The 23,226-nt window shown below is 38.8% G+C and overlaps 1 protein-coding gene and 1 non-coding gene across 6 annotated transcripts in view; one reads left to right on the top strand and one right to left on the bottom strand.

The window, feature by feature from the left end:
- The window catches only part of CTNNA2 (catenin alpha 2), a 1,116,872-nt gene that overhangs the window by 973,608 nt on the left and 120,038 nt on the right, over positions 1-23,226 (bottom strand). For all 5 annotated transcript variants that reach the window (XM_023251808.2, XM_023251809.2, XM_023251810.2 and 2 more), the window contains exon 2: positions 1,905-2,011. In XM_023251808.2, the coding sequence (XP_023107576.1) occupies positions 1,905-2,006 (102 nt within the window). In that variant the 5' untranslated portion in view covers positions 2,007-2,011. The remainder of the gene's footprint in view (positions 1-1,904; positions 2,012-23,226) is intronic.
- On the top strand, positions 16,063-16,165 carry LOC111559937. Its single transcript, XR_002741403.1, has one exon. It is a non-coding gene; the product is annotated as a U6 spliceosomal RNA (small nuclear RNA).

Raw genomic sequence — 23,226 nt, 5'->3', positions numbered from 1 at the left:
CTCAGAGTATTCAGTCATAGAGAGTGCTCTTTGAAGAGTTTAGGCATGTGACTGCTGGATCTCCAGCCATTTCAGCAGAGGCCAAAAATGAGATGGGATTATCTGGGAATTTTCTGTGAAGTAGCCTGTTTTCTAACAGAGTGAACCCCAGAGACATACAGGGGAGAACTACACGTTTCTGAAGAATGTTATATCCAGTGTTTCTACACTGCCAGCTTGGACTGAGAGTGACAAAAAGGATACAATTCAAAAGGGCTGCTGGACTCCCAAATGCTATAGACAGGAAATGTGCTGATAAAATATTCAGCTGAAAATATGTGCTACCCTTCATGAAAAAGGAATAGCAGTTCTTAGGGTGTAGAGCCGGGCGCATAGGGCAAAGCCTCAGGCCACAGAGGATTATTCCCAAAACTGAGGGAATTTGCTCAGCTGGATCTCTAAATTGCTTGAGATTGATAACCATTTTTCCCCCTTCCACTTTCTCCCTTTTCAAATGGGAACATCTGTAACTATTTTCTTATGTCTGTGCCACCAATGCATTTCGGGAGCATATATTTTGTTTTCTAGTTTTACAGGTAACAGATGGAGAGGAATTTTGTTCAGGAACGGATTTTAACCAGAACCTCACCGAAACCTACTTTAGATGATTGAGATGACGAGATTTGTAATTTTTAAACTGATGAAATTTTGATGAGATTTTGGACTTGAGAAGATTCTATAATAGGTTGAGATGTTTGGGGAATTTGGGGATATGGTGTTTTCCATGTGGGAAGGATGTGAATTTTTGGTAGGGGGGTGGGCACAGGGCAGAATATGCTGAGCTGAATAACGATTCCCAAAGATGTCCGTGTCCTACTTCCTGGAAACTGTGAATATGTTATCTTAAATGGCTGTGATGTGGTTAAGAATCTTGAGATGAGATTGTTATGGACTGTTTGAGTGGGCCCAGTATAATCACAAGGGTCCTTATAAGAGGGAAATATGAGGAGATGTGAGGACAGGGAGCAGAGTTCAGAGTCAGAGAGAGATTTAAAGATGCTACATTGCTGGCTTTGAATACGAAGAAGGCATCAAAGAAGGCAAGTGGACTTCAGAAGACGGAAGAGACAAAGACACGGACTTTCTGCCAGAACCTCCAGAAGGAATGCAGGTCCACCAACACCTTGACTTCAGGATTTCTGACCTCCAGAACCTAGGTAATAAATCTGTGATGCTTCAAGACTCCAGGCTTGTGGTACTGTGTTATAGCAGTTAAAGGAAACCAGTATGAAGGGCCTCCACTTAACTTGGTATACCTCCCTAAAAATATACCATAAAAACCTTGAATTTTCACATTCCATGAATTTCTGAGTTTAACATAGCAGATAATATGCTTCCTAAGGTACTAAAAGCTAACTTTTAAAACTTAAATCCTGAGGATATTTTTTTTTTCTGTTGAAAGTCATCTTGTGGAAATGTGGTGAATGTGACAACAGAAAAAATGGAACATTTCAACTTTCCAACATGATAAATTCTCCAACGTAAACTAAAGAAAAAGTAACACACTTTGCTCTTAAATATTAACAGTTCTTCCCAACTGTGCACTAGCATCTGAACGTGAACTAGGGATAGTTTATTTAGACTTTGAATTCATTACTGCAAATGAGAGCCCCCTTCACCAAGGCCCCCTCTTTAATTATCTCATCAACCTAATTTCAAACATCATACGATGAGTTTGTTAAAAGGCACTTCAGAATGTTATTGGGCCATAAAACTGTCCATAGTTCTGGCAGTAACGTACATTCAGTAATCAGCATTATGGCATGATTTATTTGCTTAGAGATTTCTAAGGTTTTTGAAATGTTACCATATAATCACAATAGAAACATACACATGTAACAAAAGTGTTTCAAACCATGCCTTACCTGTGTAACAAGTGGCTCCAAAAGCCTCTCCACTGTTAGTGTCCGGATTTCCAAACTTTTGGGGTCCCATTTTAAAATGATCGGTGAAGTTGCCGAAGTCATGCTCCCTATAGAAACACACATTACTGGTAAGAAATAATGATTACTGAAATAATCTGTTACCTTGGGGGTTCAAGATAAATAAATCACCAAAACTCAGAACATACTTGGAGGTTATATGTCTCGTTAAAACCTGTCAAATTAAAGATGGGGAAAGCAGAACTATGTGAGGCGGTGGTGTTGGAATCAGATTAAAACCTGAGAGCTCCTGATGACACCTGTGTACATTAGACAAACTTCTGGGATTCAACTAACACGGAAATATTTCACTCACTCAATATTTAGTACATGTATCGATCTGCTATGCGCTGGGAAAGAGTTGGACCTTGACTCCAAGTAGTTTATGGTTTCAAGGTAGAGAGAGCCAAGGTAGGCAACACTTAGATCTCAGTGTGACCCAGGAATGCAGAGGGCTATGGAAAAACTGAGAAAAGACACCAAACTGGGGCTGGGAAACCAACAAAGATTTTCAGGAAGCACAGTAAATCTACCATGATCACCAGATGAGGTGATTCATAACAAATAGCTACTTTGTTTTCTTCACATCATAACTGGCCACTGAGGATATTATACTCCCTGTGGCAGCTGAGTTTCATCCTCTTAAGTAGGAAAGATATTTTGCAAACTGAGTGACGACGGTTTTGAAAATTAGCTTGCTGCTATATACATACTCTCCGATTACTCACTGCATTTACATTCTTGTCCCATAAAATTAGTGTCTGATAAGGTTATTTATTCCATTCTAAAGCAATCCTCTCCTACCTAAGAACCACTGATGGGCGGGTAGCATTCTCCCACATATCAAGCACAAAATATGGCCCTGGCCTCAACAGAATAAATTATACATTCTATCAGGGGTGTGTTTCTCAGTGAGAAATTGACTGCTCTTTGCTGAATACATTTCGACAACTAACCACTAGACAAGCAACCTTAGAATGTACAAACTAAATCTGAATCATTTGCTTTAATACCACTACAAATCACACTGTTCATAGCTATTCTCTTCTTTTGAATCAATGTCCCCACTCCATTCCCTCCTTATATATCAATGTAGATGATTATTGCTATTAAAATTAACACGACAAAGAAAGCCTATCACAATAGGCACACGCCTCTTTACTGCACTGCTACAGCAAATACACCCAACAAATTTGCTTTGGCGGGGGGAAAAAAGGCAAAGATACAGTGTGCTGGTATTTTACCTCTCTCCAATTGCCATGTTTAAAAGAAAAAAAACAAGTACAGCGATCCAACCATATAGGCAGATTTAGATTGGTATTCCTTCACAACAACAATAGTTGGCACAGATAAGCTGCCTGTCCTCCAAAAACCTAAAACACTTTACACATTTCCCATTCACACTACCAACTGACAAATGGTAGCTCTGACATGCACGGAATTCTGCTGTGGGGCCGCACACCTTCTCGTGCCATGGAAGGGTGAAGATGCCAGATGTTTTCTACGTGCACGTGATACCATTGTCCCCACTGAGGCCAGATCTACCTAAATGATCTTGGTCCGGTATTTATAACACAGTTTTTGCAAGTTCCCTGAAAGTGTTTTTCAAGCTCTGATGGAATAATGTATAGCAAAATTATGTTGATGCACAAGGAAGTCCTATAGGAAAGCCAGATAACTAGCAGTGAAGTCATTTTAACACAATGTGAAAGGTACTGGGTAAGACTGTGTAGAGAGTTGCCATTTGTTGCATGAACATGCTTCTGTGTACTGGTAGAGAAAGGAAAGCACATAAAATCTTCTACAGATAATCCAATTCAAAACTGTAAAGAAATGACATTCAAAAAAATGCTGAGATGAGAAACAAAAATGCTAGGATAATCACATCAGAGACACTAGCATGCATCAGGCAGAAATGGGAGACACCGAACAAAGACCTCAAGCCAAATGTAAGCCAAGAAGCAGAGTTAGAGCCTTGAGTCCTGAAGGTCACATAGCCCTTATAAACCTAAACATGAAAGGACAAGAGTTGCTGGGTAAATCACTTGACTTAATTTGTTCCTGTGGAGATGAATCTTTTCAGTCACTTCATGTGACACAGGTAAGATTCAATAGCAAAAGGCAAGGAAAGGTTATATGGTGTTAATTTGTTGAAGAGGAAAATCTAGTCATGGAAACTTTAGATGGTGTTTTCCCAGCCACTAAGTTTTTGATATGGTTTCGACTAAAACTAGGAATTCTGCCTCTATTCTATGATATTTTCGTAATTTGGCTTAATATCCAAATTACCAAGGACCAAGCATGAGAGATGGGTATGCAATATCTCTACCTCATAACCCAGGCTATCTGAGATATCTATTGAGATCTAAGTTTCTCACTGAATTGCCACTAAGGAGCATCCTCACTTCAAGCCAGCTATTGAGCATGAGAAAGAGGAAGGTAAGAAGCTCCTTTGGTTGTACTACTTGAGCCAGTATATTCCTTGCAATCTGTTGCTTTTAGAAGAGTTTATGTCTTGCTATTTGGGGCACCCACTTGATTGCTTTCTAATGGACTAGGCCTTGTACTGGAAACATTTTCCCCATCAAAGCCCTCAGCTAATTGAAATTGCATAAAAACAAACAAAAAAAATGATTCCATTCTTGGCTAATGATCATAACCTTAGTCTCCTATATTCAACTATTGATGATCTTCCCCTTCAGTGCTGGTAAGGATAGATGATGGCACAGAAGAGACAAACAGTCACACAACCTCTAGAGCAGAGAAATGGGGTAATTACAGTCAGTAAGTAGAAATGACAGTGTGTAACCCCCATGACAAGCATACACAAGATGGCTGACTCTTAACTGAGAGGGTCATCCCACCTGTCCTTTCAATATTTATAAATTCATAAGGGCAAAGAAAACATAGGCTTTTAAGGTAGATCAAGTGATTATTCGGTAGTCACCCAGCCTCCATCCCTCACCTTGATGAAAAGAGAATGCCTCCCCACATCACTGAGGCTGGGCTTTGGGCAATGGAATGTTAGGAAATATGATGCGAATAGACCTTTGAAATATGCTTGTGTGGTTAGACTTGACTTCTTGTGCTACTGCCTCCTGCGATGAGAGTCACGTAGAGTTCACTGGTCCTACAATGTAAGAAAGACTTGTGGAGCAAACCTGAATCTAAGCTGCAGCTGGAACCAAGACCAGCTGAACCAAGCCTGGTCAACCAGCTACCAATCAATCCACAGACACAGGATCAAGAATTAAATGCTTGCTATTGTGTATCACTGAGATGTTTTGTCATCAACTGTTATTTAACAATAGCTAACAGAATTATGGCTAATAGACCTTTGTTTGAATGAAGTCTTACAATTTATCAACTCTGTAATGTTGTCCAAATTACCTACCCTTCCTGAGCCTCAGTTTCCTCAAATGAAAAATCAGGACAAGTGTTTTATAGGTTTATTGTGAGGATTAAATAACTTAATGGATAGAAAACATGTCTGGAAATATTATTACTGTTATTATTTTCCAAACATTAGGTATCTTCTTCTGGCAATTTTTTATCTCTAGGGGGAATATGGAAGCACCCATTAAAAACAGAGATCCAGGGGTTCCTGGGTGGCTCAGTTGATTAAGCGTCCAACTCTTGGTTTTGGCTCAAGTCATGATCTCTTGGTTTTATGAGTTGGAACCCTGCATCGGTCTCTGTGCTGCCAGCACAGAGCCTGCTTGGGATTCTCTCTTTCCCTCTCTCTCTGCCCCTCCCCTGCTCACGCTGTCTCTGCCTGTTTCAGAAATAAATGAATAAACCTTAAAAAAAAAATAGAAATCCAAATGGACTCTCTTCTGAGTGGAACAACCAAATTGACCTAAAGAAGAAGGCAAGAGAACAAATGGAGTGTATGGTCACATACACCAGCCTTTCATCTTTCCAAGGATGGAATGACATGGTTTCAAATAAACACTACACAATTGTACAATTAATGTAGTCTATTTTGCCCACAAAAGAGATTCTAAGAAAAGAAAATGCATTTTTTTCAATGCTTTAAATTCAAAGGAAAAAAATACATTTATTTTACTTGCTTTTGATAAGGAGACTTAGAACACTGATGGCACACGTGGAAAAGTAAAAAGAAGGGACTGAAACAGAAGTCAGCAAGGTTGTCTTCTTCCATACTTCATGGTTTTACAAGCCCAAAAACAACCTCTTAGCAATTTATTTAATCTCTGAGAAGATTTTCTTCTTGAAAAGTATCAAAATATCAAATATCCCTGAAAGGTGCCAACATGGTCTACAGGGTAGTATCTTAGATAATTTCAGACTCTCTTTATGGGGGTAAAGATGAAATGTGGGCCAGGATGCTAGCAACCATCTGTCACTCACACCAGAAAAAGCAAAACCTGACAAAAAGAAAAGCCAGAATAAAACAAGGCCCCTTATAAATAGCCAAGGGTCAAGTGCTTTGTGTCTTTGGACAGTGTCCTGATAAAATTCCTTGAGGTTGCCTTCCAGGGAAGGCATTCGAGTGATAAATAGGTTAATGGAGTGCATAATTCAGTGCAGAGATTCCCTTTCTAGGCATTCCTAGAAAATGTCTTCTGAACTCTCTGCCTCACCTTTCTGAGTTTTCACCATTCCTACTCCTGTTCTTTTGCAAAGCAATGGTCCAGGAAGCTTTCCAGTTGTCCAGGAGGCCCCCCAAACTTGTCTTCCTCCAAGGAGCTCCAGCTTCAGATTCTCTTTACAAATCTGTCTCTTCAAAACTGAGCCCCATTGCCAACAAACTCTGTGAGGCTTTATTAGCTGACAGGCTAGCTTTAGTTGACAGGCAAATTGAAAAGAAGTTAATGGCTAATATGGAAGTTTATTCACCTATTCCACACATACGATGTTGAATCAATTGCTTAACCGAAGCTTCAGTTTCATCACTGTAAAATAAGGATGGTAATACCCTTACATAATTCATGAATTTGTTCTGAAAATCAGTGAAATAATTGCACAGGCAAAAAGTGCTTGTTTTACTTCTTTGCATGTTGTCTGTTTGGATATCCAGTTTAAGATGTCCATTGGGGTGGGGACCCATGGAGACCCTGTAAGGCAAGATGCTTGAAAACAAAGCTTTGTTAAGAAAGTGAAAGATATTAAAATGAGATAATTTTCTAAATTTCTTCAGCATTTCAAGAATCTAAACTAGAAACACTGAATCATATTGTTACTTTCATGATTAATAATACTGGCTAGGGGCACCTGGATGGGTTAGTTGGTTAGGTGTCTGACTTCCACTCAGGTCATGATCTTGCAGTTTTTGAGTTCAAGCCCCACACCCACTCTGTGCTGACAGCTCGGAGTCTGGAGCCTGCTTTGGATTCTGTGTCTAACCTCTCTCTCTACCCCTCTCCCACTCACATTCTGTCTCTCTCAAAAATAAGTAAACATTAAATTTTTTTAAAATAATAATAATACTGACTAATGATCTGGCATTATCATTACCTCCCATTTATAGATAGGGGAACTAAAGTATAAAATAGTTTAGAAAATTGGTGTCGGTGTTTACAACAACAATGTTTTATTACTTCTAAAGAATTCCTAGGCTTAGTTTAATGCCAACATTACTATGGAACTTCTGAAGTAGGGAGGAGAATGGAGATACGGAGAGAAATGGAAAAACAGAGAGAGAGAGGAGAAGAGAACTGACAAAAATGAATGTTGCATAAGGGAGACACAAATGGCACAAATGGCAGGTGCCCTGATACACATGTGGAGCCCATGGGAAGTGTGGCTGCACTTTCTGGTGAGACAAAGCAGGTCCTGAGTTCAGTTTCCTCCAGATATCTTTGGTACCTTGGGGCACGAATGGGATGCACACAATGAGGCTGGGCTAGCTAGTGAGCAACATAACACCCTGGCAAAGCCAATAAAAAGACCCTGTATGAGTCACACCAAGTAAACAGAATTTTGACCCCCATGGCCTTGAACCCCTGTGTTCCACTCGTGCGTAGGTCACATTACATGGTAAAGGGGGACTTTGCTGATACAATTATGGTCACTAATCACTGGATCTTAAAATAGGGGGATGATGTTGTATTTATCCAAATGGGCACAATATAAAGCTGAGCCCTTAAAAATAGCATTCTCCTGGCTGGCAATGGGTAAGAAAAGGAGTCATAGAGATGTAGCAGACAAGAACGTAGGTGACGCAGTTGAGGCAGAAGAGCATAGGCAGGTGGGGCGAGAGGATGTCAGGTGGAGCAGAATAGCATGGCAGACGGACTCAACCTATTGTTGCCAGAAGCGGCCATATGCAAAGCACATAGGAATCCAGGTGGGTTTTGAGAGCTAGGAGCTAAGAAGGTGCTGTGGCTGAAAGCCAGCAAAGAAATGAGGCCTCAGTACCACAACCACCAGGTACTGAATTTGGCCAAAACCCTGAATAAAGTTTGAAATGGATTCTTCCCCAGCACCTCCAGTAAGAAACACAGCCCTTTAACATCTTGGTTTCAGTCTTGTGAGATGCTAAGCAGAGGACCCCGCCAAGTCCACTTGGGCTTCTGGCACTCAGAGACTATCAGATACTAAATTTATGTTGTTTTCAGCTGCTAAGTTTGTGGTAAGTTTTTTATGGCAGCAATAGGTGGCTCTCAGATCACACAACCACCTGGAGGGCACGTTCAGACACAAACTGCTGGGACCTACCGAGAGAGTTTCCCGTTCATCAGGTCTGGGGTGGAAATGAGAACTTATATTTTGACAGAGGGCATTTTTAACAAGTTATAACATTTCCAGATGAGGCTGATACTATTGGTCCAGGAATCACACTTTGAGAACCACTGTTGTAAACACAGACCATAGCCATGCATGCCAACAGAGGAACAGTGATCGGGAACATATGGGATATCTCGGTGGAGACTCTAGGATCAATAATAATACCACCTCTTTTATTATTAAAATTATCACTGTAATTGTTGTCATTACACTTTCTAAAAGGTATTTACACTTTTTAGGGGATCCAATGCCTTGAAATGATTCTCAACAGGAAAGCAGAAGGGTCATATTTAAATCAAACATGGTTGGGGCACCTGGTTGGCTCAGTCAGCTGAGTGACTGACTCTTGATTTTGTCTTGTGCCATGATCCCAGGGTTGGGGGATTGAGCTCCCCATCAGGCTCCACTCTGAGGGTGGATCCTGCTTGAGATTCATTTTCTCTCTCTCTTTCTCTCGCTCTCTCTCTCTCTCCCTCCCTCTGTGCCTTTACCTGGCTCAAGCCCTCTCTCTCTCTCCCTTTGTCTCTACCGGGCTTGAGCTCTCTACCTCAAAAAAAAAAAAAAATCAATCAATCAATCAATCAATCAATCATACATGGTTTTTCAAACAGGTACCAATTCCCAATCTCTCCAAAAGTTCCAATATTTCCCCCTGGCACCTTTTTCTGTTACAATCACTGCCATCATAGTGATCACTGTGAAGAATGTAAAATAACAGTAGGAGAGAGTCACCCGCCTCAGCTAACCAGAAGCAGAAACAAAGGTCAAGAAATACTTGCTTAATGGAGAATAAATGTTTCCAAAAAAACCTGTGTTCCTAAATAATTTTATTTTCAAGCTTTAAAAATGTCTTCCAAATATTTTATCTGAAACACAATAGTAGTTCTAATTTCCTATTGTTAATAAAGACAGCTCTAATATCTAGGTACCCTATTGTAAGAGGTGTGTGTGTGTGTGTGTGTGTGTGTGTGTGTGTTTTCCTGGAGTTCAGAAGAATATGTGGGTATGGAAATATAGGCAGGGGTAGAAGTTGAGAAATAAAGACAGAGAAGGATAATCGATAACCCTTCAAATATCCCTAGAAAGTAGAGATCACAGTGATTTCCTCCAGAATATACTCTGCTGCAATGGAACTGGGTTCAAATGGAAGTAGGGAAGAGGGATATTGGTACCCTGTGGTGCCCTATGTAGAAAGGGCATGGCCTAGTGGTTTAACCATGGAAAAGAGTTGCTTCTTATTTTTCTTCCATTAACTGTGCTCAATTTAAGCTCATTTCCTCTTTCTTTGACTACAAGGAGGCAGCATACTGACCATTACTGTCTTCTATATAACCATTCAAAGCCCTGGCTCAGTGAACTGAGAGATGACCCAGGATGCAAGTCACAGCTGCAATTATAGGATCCATCACCATTTTTATTCAAAGTTGAAGTGATATGTAATTTCCAACAGCTCTTTGCTCTTTGCAGTTATCTGGGGAGTGAGGCAGTTATCTTGGATACCCTTAAAGCAAAGCTGAAGACTAGCCTTCAGTATTATAATATCTGTAAGACCTTTCTTTAAGTACATCCATACTTTTTAACAAAACACTTAACAAAAAAATGTTCTGAACAAAAATATCATTCAAATAATTTCAAATGGCTGTAATAACACTTCATGTTTAAGCATAAATGCCTACTAAAGGCTACCTGAATATTTTTTGAAAATACTATTATATTCTCCTCAGAGCATGTTATTTCTTCTACACAAATAAACAAAGCTTCACCAAAAAGGAATATATGAAGGAAGCTCCACAGCCTCAAGACTTTCAGGATAACAAGTTTAGACTAATAATAATATAGCCTAGAGCCTGCTGATTAAAAAAGAAATAACCATGTCCATATCTTACTGAAATGGGTTTTTTATACTTACAATAGCATACTTATAAAATTTAAAACTATGTGCCAACTTAATAGAAATTCACTACTCCTGGAGTATGCTAATAGAAAGTCAGTACTTTGAAGTTCAAAATGAAAACTAGTATCTGTCAAATTCATTTCCTGGCTTTTCACTACATTCAGTCTCACCATTTAAATTCATTTTGGAGCATAAAGAAACTCAATCTACTCCTAAATTATGGCTTGTTTTCCATTTGGGTCTAAAATTATGTGATATGCAGGTAGGCAATGCTCACTCTGTATGTTCTGTTAGATTTCCAAAGTCCCAACAAAAGATTCAGTTTTTCTAAACAAAATATACTTGGCCAAAGGTGAACATTTTCCTACCTATCATCATTCAGCAATGCTGCAGTTCAGATTTGGGAAGTAGATTCCAAACACTGAGAATAAGACTGTTAATATTTTAGATAACATATTTTGGGGAAGTATCTTTATAGTCCACAAGTAACTTCAAATTGTTTAATAGGAACACAGCTTCTTTGGCAATTAATTTATTCTATGTCCTTCTAACTTCCTGTAAATTAGAATTCCATATGCAACGATTATATAACTCTAATCTTCACCAGAATCTCAACATTTCATATTCAGATTACAGCAAAATAATCACCGAACTGCTCTTTTTATCTTCAGTCTCTTTAATATAATTCAGTCCAAACTAATCATCTAATACACTCCTTTTGTATAAAAAATGACTGCTTAATTCTCTTTCCCAACAAACTTCAAGTCCTCTTTGTAGCATGGCTCGGCACTCCACTTTCTTTTTTTTTTTTTTTTTTTTTTAATTTTTTTTTTTCAACGTTTATTTATTTTTGGGACAGAGAGAGACAGAGCATGAACGGGGGAGGGGCAGAGAGAGAGGGAGACACAGAATCGGAAACAGGCTCCAGGCTCTGAGCCATCAGCCCAGAGCCTGACGCGGGGCTCGAACTCACGAACCGCGAGATCGTGACCTGGCTGAAGTCGGACGCTTAACCGACTGTGCCACCCAGGCGCCCCATCGGCACTCCACTTTCTGACCGTGGTCTATTGGATCTTATTTCTTTAATAAAAATCTGTTTCCATCAGGTTTGGGCCACATTATAACACCTGGCTCATGCTGCTTCCCAAAGTCCCCGCCTGAGTGGGGCATCCTCTTTCTTATCATCCAACATCCAAATATTGACCTCCTCCCACTCCTCTTCTCAATGACTCCTACACTGCTACTGCATTTACAGTCAGGAACAGAAGATCTTACGTTTTTCTTTTTCTTTTTTTAATTTTTTTAATGTTTATTTATTTTTGAGACAGAGAGAGACAGAGCATGAACGGGGAGGGTCAGAGAGAGGGAGACACAAAATCTGAAGCAGGCTCCAGGCTCTGAGATGTCAGAGAGGCTCGAGAGCCCAAGAGGCTCAAACTCTCTGACTGTGACATCATGACCTGAGCCCAAGTCAGATGCTCAATGAACTGAGCCACCCAGCTGCCCCAGATCTTACGTTTTTCTAATGTGGTTTGTTGTTAAGAAATGGCCATCAGTTTTACATAACCCACTTGATTATAAACTCATTAGGGAAAACTCAAATCAAGTTTTTTACTTCTTTTCATCATCTGTAGAATATGACAGGATGTTGGGTCTACACTCTTCAAAAATGTTTGATTGAGTATGCACATATAAAATAAGATTCAAATAATTTTTTCAAGTATAATTTTTAATCTTTTCAATAGTGGAGTCCATTTCCTAGAGAAAAACATCTTTTAGACATAGTTTTAGGGATAGTCTTTGCTCAGTACTTACTAGCAACCTAAGCAATATTTTGGTATTGTTTAGAAAGTATTACTTCCTATTAGAGATTCTTTAATTCACATATTTAAAAATACATAGTTTCAGGGGCGCCTGGGTGGCTCAGTCAGGTTGAGCGTCCGACTTCAGCTCAGGTCACGATCTCGCGGTCCGTGAGTTCGAGCCCCGCGTCGGGCTCTGGGCTGATGGCTCGGAACCTGGAGCCTGCTTCCGATTCTGTGTCTCCCTCTCTCTCTGACCCTTCCCCGTTCATGCTCTGTCTCTCTCTGTCTCAAAAATAAACTTAAAAAAAATTAAAAATACATAGTTTCAGTGGTTATTTTAACTGTGTCGCTAGTTTTTAGTTATTACGTTTTAAAACCGGGTGTCATTTTTGTTTAGGAGAAACTTGGGCTTCCTTCAACGGACTAGTGAGGTCTGCTTTGATATTTCATTCACTGCCAAGTTCCACGTGAGGAATTGTTTGCTAAGGACTTACACGCTCTGTAGGTTGGACCACAATACCTTTTAGGAAGTCTTCCTTCTCTTCACCAACCCAAATTACCTTTTGTCCCCAAGGCCCTGTGACTTTTCCTTTCTCTGAATTCCATCAGTGTTCCATCTAAGTAGAATGGTCACTACATAGCATTTAATTTGAACACAAATTGCCTTGTCTTGTTCTCTATTTGCTTCATATAAGTTTTGTCCTCTTTAATACACTCAGGGACAAGGACTCTGTACCCTTCACAATGATTAGCATAGTGTTGGGTATTTAGTAAAAATGTTACGATTTGTGGACTTGATCCTTTGCCAACTTCAAGCCTCACAATCACACACACACACACACACACACACACACACACACACACACAAAAGATGACTATAGTTAAAATGCAATACTAAGGCTCTAATGTAGGGGTTTTCAACTGAGAACACCACTTTAGATGTCACTTATCTGAAAGACTAAACAAAAAGTGGTTTTCATTTCTCAGAATGCCTTCAAAATTCTAGAAAGAAGTTAAATCCTGCATGTCCATCCTTCTTTCAATCGTTTATCCATCCAACCGTTCACTCATTCACCGCATGTGGACTAACCACATAGTATGTCCAAGGCCCAGACAGGTGCTTTGGGAAACACCAAGGTGTTTCAGACTTGCTTAAGGCTCATTGGTGAGCCAAGAATTGCTCTGCCTCATAGACTGTAAAAACAGAAAACATTCATCAAGAAAGGACTGCTCAGAGAGGAGTTCAGCTAAAAATGAGCATCTGTAAGGCCATGATACTCCCACATCCACAGGACACTTAGATCAGTTGAAAGAGAAGTAACCGACAGCACCTCCAAATGTTGCATATGTCGATGGAGCGATATTGAGTAGTTTTTGCAACAGAAAAATGGGGAAAGAATCCCCTTTAGATTTGCTGCCAGAAAAGTGCTAGAAACAAAAATGAATCAGATTATGAAAAAGCATTCCAGTAACCCAAGGAGAAAATAAAGAAAACAGAGTAATCATAATATTAAGATACAATATAAAAAAATAAATGCAGATATTTAGATAAGAGGCATTTTAAATTGTTAAGTGATTTTAGAATACTTAGTGGGGCGCCTGGCTGGCTCAGTTGGTTAAGCATTGGGCTCTTGGTTTCAGCTCAGTTCACTATCTCATGGTTGTGAGTTCCAGACCTGCACTGGGCTCTGCGCTGGCAATGCAGAGCCTGCTCAGGATTCTCTCTCTCCCCCTCTCTCTGCCCCTTCCCCACTCTCTCTCTTTCTCTCTCTGTCTCTCTCTTAAAATAAATAAACTTTAAAAATACTTAAGTAGTACTTAAGGATTTGTATTTTTTAAAGCAAGCTCTAGTGAGTTACTATATTTTATTTTAAAAATCAAAGTTAAAACCGTACATGTGCTGGTGAGTTAATAAGGAATTAAGTCACAGAAGCTCAGACAGAAATGACTGAAGCCTCCCACCCCTGCCTCTTTCAGTCCCCCAAGATGAAGTGGCTTATTCTCCAGGTCTAAGGTCAACAGGCCCTGTTGTGCATCCAGTAGCAGCTACAGTAGTAAATGGGAGCGAATTCACTGTATTGTTATCCTTGCCCCTTTCTTTGAATTGCTAATCTTGAAAAGCCATAACACATTACAGCAATTATATTTGCTTAGAAGTTTTTTTTTGCAAGGATTGATATTTGAGCACCTGTGATACTGAGCCTATATTCCCCCTGATAAATCACCTTATTACATTTGTTGATAAAGAAAACCATACGTGAAAAACAAAAACAATAAACCAGGTTTCCTTCTGGTCATCAGTGGCATTTAACTATGTGCGTAAGAGCCAAAACACCACGTCAGGTGATATGCTTTGGTAAATACAAAAATAAAATGTAAAATGGCATTACGGAAATGCATATGAAGTTCTGTTAAATCCATACATTTCAAGGTAGTAATCCTTCCCATTTAATTTCACAACAAAAATTTCATTGAAAACTCCTGGCCACTGGCTACAGTCTATTATCAGTATTTATCATTTTATGTTCCTCTCATCAAATCCTTGTATCCTGGACTGCACTGGAGCCCTTGATCACTGGGAGAGACAAGATGTGTCAGGTCACCAGTACACAATGAGCACTCACTCTGAGCAGTTATTAGGCGCTTCACATATACCACCTAATGCTATCCTCTCATTTCTGTAAGGTCAGTAAGATCACATCCCAATTTTGCAGATAAGGGAACTACAGCACAAGATGTTAAGTCATTTTTCCAAGGTTAATGGAATTTAACCAAGATCTGTTCCCCAAATCTGTGTTTTTTCCCAACATGCAGTTCAACTTCCCTAGGTTAAATACTTTACTTTGCAGGTAGTAAGTCTCAGGGGGCAGGAGAGTTAAGAAAATAGATGGCTTCAAGTAGCTTCACAGAAATATATGGATAATAAATCCCAAATGGATCATGTAAAGTAACTAAAGCATTTTGGGAACGTTCCTGCTCTTTTAATTTGTCAGAGAAAACTAGACATTTCTAACATGCATCTCTTGGTACCACTCTCAGGACATAAGTGAACAGGTCACTGTGGATCTGATCCAATATGGCACTTCTTTGTTTCATGCATATTCCAAAAGTCTTCATCAAATAACTGAATACAGATGAGTATCAGCCATTCACTCTGAGGTGACCAGAATCACCTCAGGCAACCATCTGCAAGCTATTCAACATCTTTTTCCACTCTCACCTCCTTCCCAATTGCCTTATTGTAAGATGGGGTTTGTTTCCTCTTTCCCACAACTCATCTTTTCCTGCCTCCTAAGGCTTCACCCCTGCAATCACAACCTCTTCTTAATATCCTTAATTTATCCCCCTCTTCTGGTTCCTTCAAGTCAGTGGAAAGTCTTGTCCAAGTAAAAAACTAAATCAAACCCCTTTCAAACCAGAAAACAAACAAATAAAAACCTCCATCATACTCCTCTGTTGCCATTTTATGCTTCCTGTCCCCTTACATACTGACTTCTGGAAAGGATGGTCTATGATCCTTTTTCTACTTTCTCACTACCCACCTAGTCCCCATCCCACAACAATCTGGCTACTGCCCTCACCATTCCACTGAAATTAGCCTTGCACAGTTACAAATGATCTTCTAGTTGCTTAATTCAATGGACACCATGTGCTTCTCCAGCTTATATACTAAAATTGGAAAGACGTGGAGAAGATTATCATGGTCTCTGGGCAAGAATAATAAGCAAATTCATGCAGTGCTTCATATTTTTATAGTAGGAACTCATTTTGTTATATATAGACATATCTGGTTTTGGAGAATATATTTGCATACAGAAAAAGTAGAAAGATACACATCAAAATTTTAGCGGTAGTTATGCTGGGTGATAGGATTTAGGGCAATTCTTAATTTATACATACATATATATATATTTCACTACATATGCATGTGTATGTATATGTATATACATATATATTTCAATGTATCTAATGATATTTCTTATCATAAAATTATATTTCTTATCATAAAAATAAACATATCACCTCAAAAATTCAGTGACCCTTTCTCAGTTCTTTCCTTATTTGACCTCTAAGCAGTATTTGACAGTAATACTATTATTCTCTTGGCTTAAAGGACACCACTCTCCCCTGCTCTTCCTCCACTCTCTTGGCATCTTGTCCTTAGTCTCTCCCTCTTCTATGCATAGTGTCTAGGTGGGCTTCAATCATGTCAGTGGCTTATATGATGCTGAAAACTCCCAAATCTATTTCAGGATTTCTGCCTGAGTTCTAGCCTCCTATATGCCATCATTTACTAGGTTTCCAAACACTCCAACATGAACTCATTCTCTTTACCCCCAAATTGGTAATTTTATGCTTCTATAGTCATATGTCAATGAACAGAACCACTATCAATCTCCCTTGTCAGAAATGGAGAAGTCATTCTTTATTCCTTTCCTTTCTCTTACCTCCTACATCAAATCATCACTGCTCTCATCAAGGTTGTCATCATTTCTTCTTTAGGGTTATTGAAACAACCTCTTGACTGTCATGTTGGCCTCAATCTTAGCCTCCTCTACTCCCTCCTTTATTCTGCAGCCTTAGTGATTTTTCCAAAATATAAATTACATCATGTCTGTGTTGAAAAGCCTCTGATGACTCCCTTCGCCTAAGGATAAAGTTCCAATTATATTTACTGTCCTCCAGTATAGACTTATTACTCAGCATTCATCCACCTTACATTTTCAGTCTTTGTGAACTCTAGATTTAGTGACTGCTAGCGATTCTCCAAACATTCCATATTTTCTGACACCTCTAATCTTTGCCCATGTTACTCCATCTCCAAAAACCTTCTTCCCTGTTTTAAGTTTATTTCCTCTCGGTTATCCTTTGAAACTCAGCTCGGGCTTCATTTGTTGACCCACTCAGACCACACTTGCTCTCAGAGCACATTTGCTTCCCTCTACTGTGCTAGGAATCACATTCTATTTTAATTATTCATTCATTTGTCTCTTTAATAGTAGAATGTTGAGATCCTTGAGGCAAGGACTGTGAATTAATTTTTTAAATATACACATAAGTAAACAATTGGCATAAAAAAGGCAACTGCTTCCCAGCAGATACTAAACAAGGTCTCTTGAATAAATTTACCTATAAGATATTTTAGTGTCATTCTTCAAAAGTCACCAAAATAAATATAAGTGCATCTAAAGGTATTTGTTCAACCCCTGTACTGACAAGTTAAAGAGCTCAAAATTCAGGAAGAGCTCCAAGAAAAAAAAATCAGAACTTGAATTAGAGCCATTTTTACTGACAAGCATAAGGTCTTTTAAGCTGGCACTTTGCTGCAGGAATGCCATGATGTAATGCAGGGAACACAGCACACGAAGTGAGAAAAACAGTTTCTAGTTATATCTTTACTTTCCAGCCACCCAAATGATTCTCTTGGCAAATCACCTGCTTCATCTGAAATTGTAAGGCAGCACCTTTACGAGCCTGAAAGAACCAGATGGTCTTCTGTATTCCCTTTAGCACTAAAATAAATAATTATAACATTTCCATGAGCATGTGTTTCAACAAATTATTTTCAATTCTTATAATACAAACCACATAATATACTAAGTATATATGATAATTGGGGGGCTTATTTAAGTAAGGAGGTCCTTAAGGACTACCAAGTAAGCTCTGTTAAATAAATTGAAATACTGTCTTTTGCACACTGGTGGTATTACTGATCTCACAACAGGAAGGCATGGCTCTACATGCCCTTGGCTCTTCAATACTAGAGAGAAATTATCTGCCACCAGTGAACCTTGATCCAAACTCCTCCCTCTAATCTGACCAAAGACAGGCATACATAAAATGCTCCTTTGACTAAATGGAAAACAGAGGGAAACAAAAGGCCTCAAATAACACTCAAGACAGAATTCTATTTAAAATATAAGATAATTAATATGGAAAATATGGCATCTCACATACATCTTCCTCCACTAATCCTCAAAACTTACTGCTCTTTCTCTTAAACACAAACTCAATTCATTCAAATATTGTGTATCCACAGGTTTGTGTTAGGGCCGGAATCTTTTTCCAGCCCAGGGAAGAGACTTCTAAGTATTTCATGGCAATTATGTGGAATTCCACATCACTGGAATTTCCACTTTGCCATTTTTTAGTTCAAGTTTGGGTTTGTCCCCAAATGAGATCTGACAGCAAGTGAGCTGGGGACTTCTGGGAAAGGTTTTCCTAGAGAGTAGGCAGATATGTTATTCTTCCTTGTGCGCTACTGTAACTACATGTAACATTCCGGCATCCATTTGTGACAATGAGGGGAGACCATGGCAACAGCTGAGGATAACAGAGTAGAAAAAAGGAGGGTACTTTGGTCTTTTATGACAATAATACATTTAATTAACCAAGAGTGAAACCATCCTGTCTTTAGAAATAGTAGATATGATTTCATATTTGCAGCCAAAATCCTTCCAACTGATAAAATACTACTGAGTGTTCTCAAATAGCATTCCTTGTGTTGAAATCGGTGGGCTTGTGATACATACGAAGGGATTGGCAAATTATAACCTGCAAGCTAAATCTGCCCACCAGCTACTTTTTAAGTGAAGTTTTACTGGAACACAGCCACACTTTTCTTGTATTGTCTGTGGTTGCTTTCCTGCTACAACAGCAGAGTTGAGTAGTTGTAACCGAGAGAGTATAGCCCACAAAACTGAAAATATTTAGTATCTGCCTCTTCACAGAAAAAGTCTGTCAGCCCCTGTTCTGTGCCAGCAGATCTCAACTGGGGGCTGTATCACCCAGAAATGCTTTCCAGGCGCCATTTTGGATGTTCTGATCATTGTGAAGTTGTACAGGTCAGGCTTAATGTTAAAATTCTACATGACAAAGGATAACCGCACCCAAAATGCCGATAGGGATCCTGTTGAGAAACACTACCCATCGTCACTATGATAAGCCTTAACTGTGTGCCACATCTTGGGCCCCATGAATTGTACTTTACAATGCACCTACCACCTCAAGTTGGAAGGACTCACCTCCATAGGCGAATAGCAAACTAAAAGCATAGTACTGAGCACACCATTGATCCTCACTAGACATTTATTGATTCATTACAGGAAATATATTTACCATGATTTGGGGGCTATTCTTTTAAATTAGAATTTTCCAGTTTGGAAAATTGTTTCCATGCAAGCACAACCTTCCAAGTTCTATTCTAAAATACAAGTTGGCTCTGCACACAATTTTTATTGACGCATATTTTATTTTATACTCATGAATTTTTAAGTGCTTTCTACTTTCAATTTTACAGAGTGATTATAATTTCCTTGGAGTTGCTTTTATATTAAGCAGTATTTTATAAATAATGATAATTATTCTAATTCCTGCTTTAATAAAAGGACCTTAAAATATTTTATTGAAAGGAACTAAATTAGCCTCACTATAGTATAGAGATCTAAACTTGAGGGAAAAACATATGCATCTGAAACCACTGTAATTGTTTCACAATCAAGAAATATATAATCTTAACTATATAGTCAGCTGAAACATGAAAATTATAGGGGGTTTAAAATATGTAAATTGCATCCATAAAAAACAATTCCAGAGACATAAAACAAATCTATCCTCAGTGGCATATATCACAGGTCCTATGTATCATAATTCACCAAAAATTGTCATTTCAGTCAAGAAATTGAACTAACAACTAGTTGGAAAACCAGGCTAAAGTACTACTTCATTCACACCAGAAGGCTGAAGTGGCTTAGATCTTTAGGAAACAGCCAAGTGGCACTTCAGTCTTTCATATTTGAGCCACTTAGGTTTTCTTCCTGCTTTACAAAGTATATAAGGCAGTGTGATGAAGGCAATAAGGTGCACTAAACTTCATATGTTGCAAATATTATCCCAGTTTACTAAATCTTTTCACATTCTTTGAGAGGATTTCTTGCATATTTATAAAACAAAACCTCCTAAAGCCTCTCCTAAATATTGAATAAAGAATGCCACCAACTTCTCTACTATCTAAAATGGTTGCATTGTGGGGCACTCAGGTGGTTAAGTGTCCAACTTTGGCTCAGGTCATGATCTTGTGGTTTTTGGTTTTGAGCTCCACTTTGGGCTCTGCGCTAACAGCTCGGAACCTGGATCCTGCTTTGGAATCTGTGTCTCTCTCTCTCTCTCTCTCTCTCTCTCTCTCTCTCTCTCTCTCTCTCTCTCCACCTCCCCTGCTTGTGTTCTCTCTCAAAAATAAATAAACTTAAAAAAATTAAAATGGTTGCATTGTATATATGAAACTTATTTGCTATGTAACATCCCCCTGATTAGATAGCAAATATTGCTAAGGTATCTCTGCCTGGGAGACATGCAGTGGTTCTGAGACATTGGACAGTGGGAACGTCATTTCGGCTTGGACCTCAAACATGAACAACTATCCACACACACAAAGTGTAAAATATTCCTCTCATGGGTGTATAGGACACTGTTCCTACCAGTATGGAGATGGCAGACAGAATACACACAGGACCACACACCCAGATAAACAGAACTATTTGGTTGAACAGAAAGATAAAAGCAAAATTAGGAGATAACACATACATCAAATAGCATTATGAGCACAGCATATGGTAAGAAAGGCAAACCTCCAAAATGAATATGCTTATAGGGAATACTGAGAAATACACCAGAGAAACTCAAGGCCCTGATAAAATGCAGCAGAAAAAAAACCCAAAACAAAATCTGCTATGGGATGAAAGAGGATCCTACAACCTAGATGAAAAGAACACAACCAGAAAAACAGGCCTGCAAGCCTGCACAATGAAGGGTTTTGACCAGTTTTCAGTGAAATAATATATCCAGGGGCACTGGGTCAGTCGGTTAAGCGTCCAGCTCTTGGTTTCAGCTCAGCTCATGATCTCATGGTTCGTGAGTTTGAGCCCCACATTGGGGTCCACGCAGACAGCACAGAGCCGGCTTGGGATTCTCTGCCCCCCTCTCTCTGCCCCTCCCCCATGCACACTATCTGTCTTTGTCTCTCTCAAAAATAAATAAATAAACTTAAAAATTTTTTTAAAGAAATTGTCATGCAAATATACTAGATCATTCACACTCTGTTATATATTCATGTGTAGAGCAAAATGTACATAATTCTCAGCTTAATGACAAACTCAGTTCTCTACTCTCACCACACACACACACAAAACTACTTGGTTCTAGAAAGAAGTTGAAGGCCTACCCACATAGCACTGTTTACCATGTATACCTGGAACCAGCGTTTCCTATGTCACCACTACAATCAAGGCTGTAATACCCAAACAAGGCAAAAGTTGGGTAATAACACCACTTTTAAACTAGACTTTGAATTACACAAAATGGTTTGTCGTAATTGGGAAAGAATTACAAAATACAGATAGAAGGAAAAATTATCTCAAATTCCACTCTTAACACTTCGGTGTATGTTTCATGACAGACTGCTTGTTTCTGTGTTTTATATTTACTATGTGTATTGAAAGTTTTTTCTTTAAAATGGGGTCCAGCATGTGCACTGTTTTAAACAACCTGTTTCGTGCCCAAGATCAAAACAACTGAAAGAGCATCTGTACATTTTTGGGAACAAATACTCTTTGCTCTTCTACATGAACAGTTGTTTTGAGGGTAAGCTGGTACTGTACTTTTTGAATTAAAATTTTTGATTCTCACATATTTTCAATTTCAATCAAATCAATTTCCAGTAATTTACCTTAATGATAAAATTTATAAAACACGATTCTCACAAGTTTCATTATATTCTCATATATTCTCATAATTTGGAAGACTGCATAAAGGCCAGTGTAGCTGGAACACAGAAGAAGAGACAAGGGTAGGATGGAAGGTGAGAACTGGGAAGGGACAGGTCTCAGGAGGGCTCATAGCACAAGGGCAAAAAGGTAGATTTTGTCCTCTGTGCAAAGGGAAACAAATGTGGAGTTTCCAGCAGTACAGAGATCAGCTTATGTCAATTTTTATGATCTCCTTCACCATGCATATGACTACTCTAAAGTCAGAGTTGTCAGGTTTCTGAAAAATATGCCTGAAGAGCCATGGAGAGGGGAAAAGAGGACAAAGCTTCTGTCTCTTAGATAAGAGAGTAAAAACTCCTGAGAAAAATCTAGAGGTGCCTGGGTGGCTCTGTCAGTTAAGTGTCCAACTCTTGATTTCGGCTCAGGATATGATCATGTGGTTGTGGGATCCAGCCCCACGTCAGGCTCTGCACTGTCAGCAGAGCCTGCCTGGGATTATTTCTTTCCCTCTCCCTTTACCCCTCTCCCCACTCACACTCTCTCTCTCTCTCAAAATAAATAAATAAACTTTTAAAAAAATCTAAAAAGATACGAACTATATTGTGAAGCTGAAGAAAATAAAATTAACAAAGAAGTTGGTGACAGTGGAAGATAGTAAGTCAGAGGTCATCTAAAAAGCACGGAAGAAAAATTCCATCAGGGAAAGAAAATAGGTTAACAAAAATTAAGTAATATCCATGGTTAAAATGAGAAATCAGCAGGCATAATCTGAACTGCTTCTATGGAACAAAAATAATTAAGTCTTGGACCACTCTTAAGTGAAATGTTATTAATTCTTTAAAAGCATAACTACTTAGATTTTCAATAAAATTTTTATAAAGAAAAAAATTCATTTGTTCCACAATTGACAACTTCATCGACTTTAAGCAACATCATCAACTTTAGATTAAAAATTGTTAACGTATTTTTGAAATAGGAAAACCTAGGTCAAAATATCAACTAAGTTGCTCAAGGACTTCTCAAGAATGACTTAAAATCATGAATATTCT

Source organism: Felis catus, chromosome A3 (genome assembly GCF_018350175.1).
Source record: "Felis catus isolate Fca126 chromosome A3, F.catus_Fca126_mat1.0, whole genome shotgun sequence".
Classification (NCBI taxonomy): domain Eukaryota; kingdom Metazoa; phylum Chordata; class Mammalia; order Carnivora; family Felidae; genus Felis; species Felis catus.
This window is presented reverse-complemented; position numbering and strand designations above follow the sequence as displayed.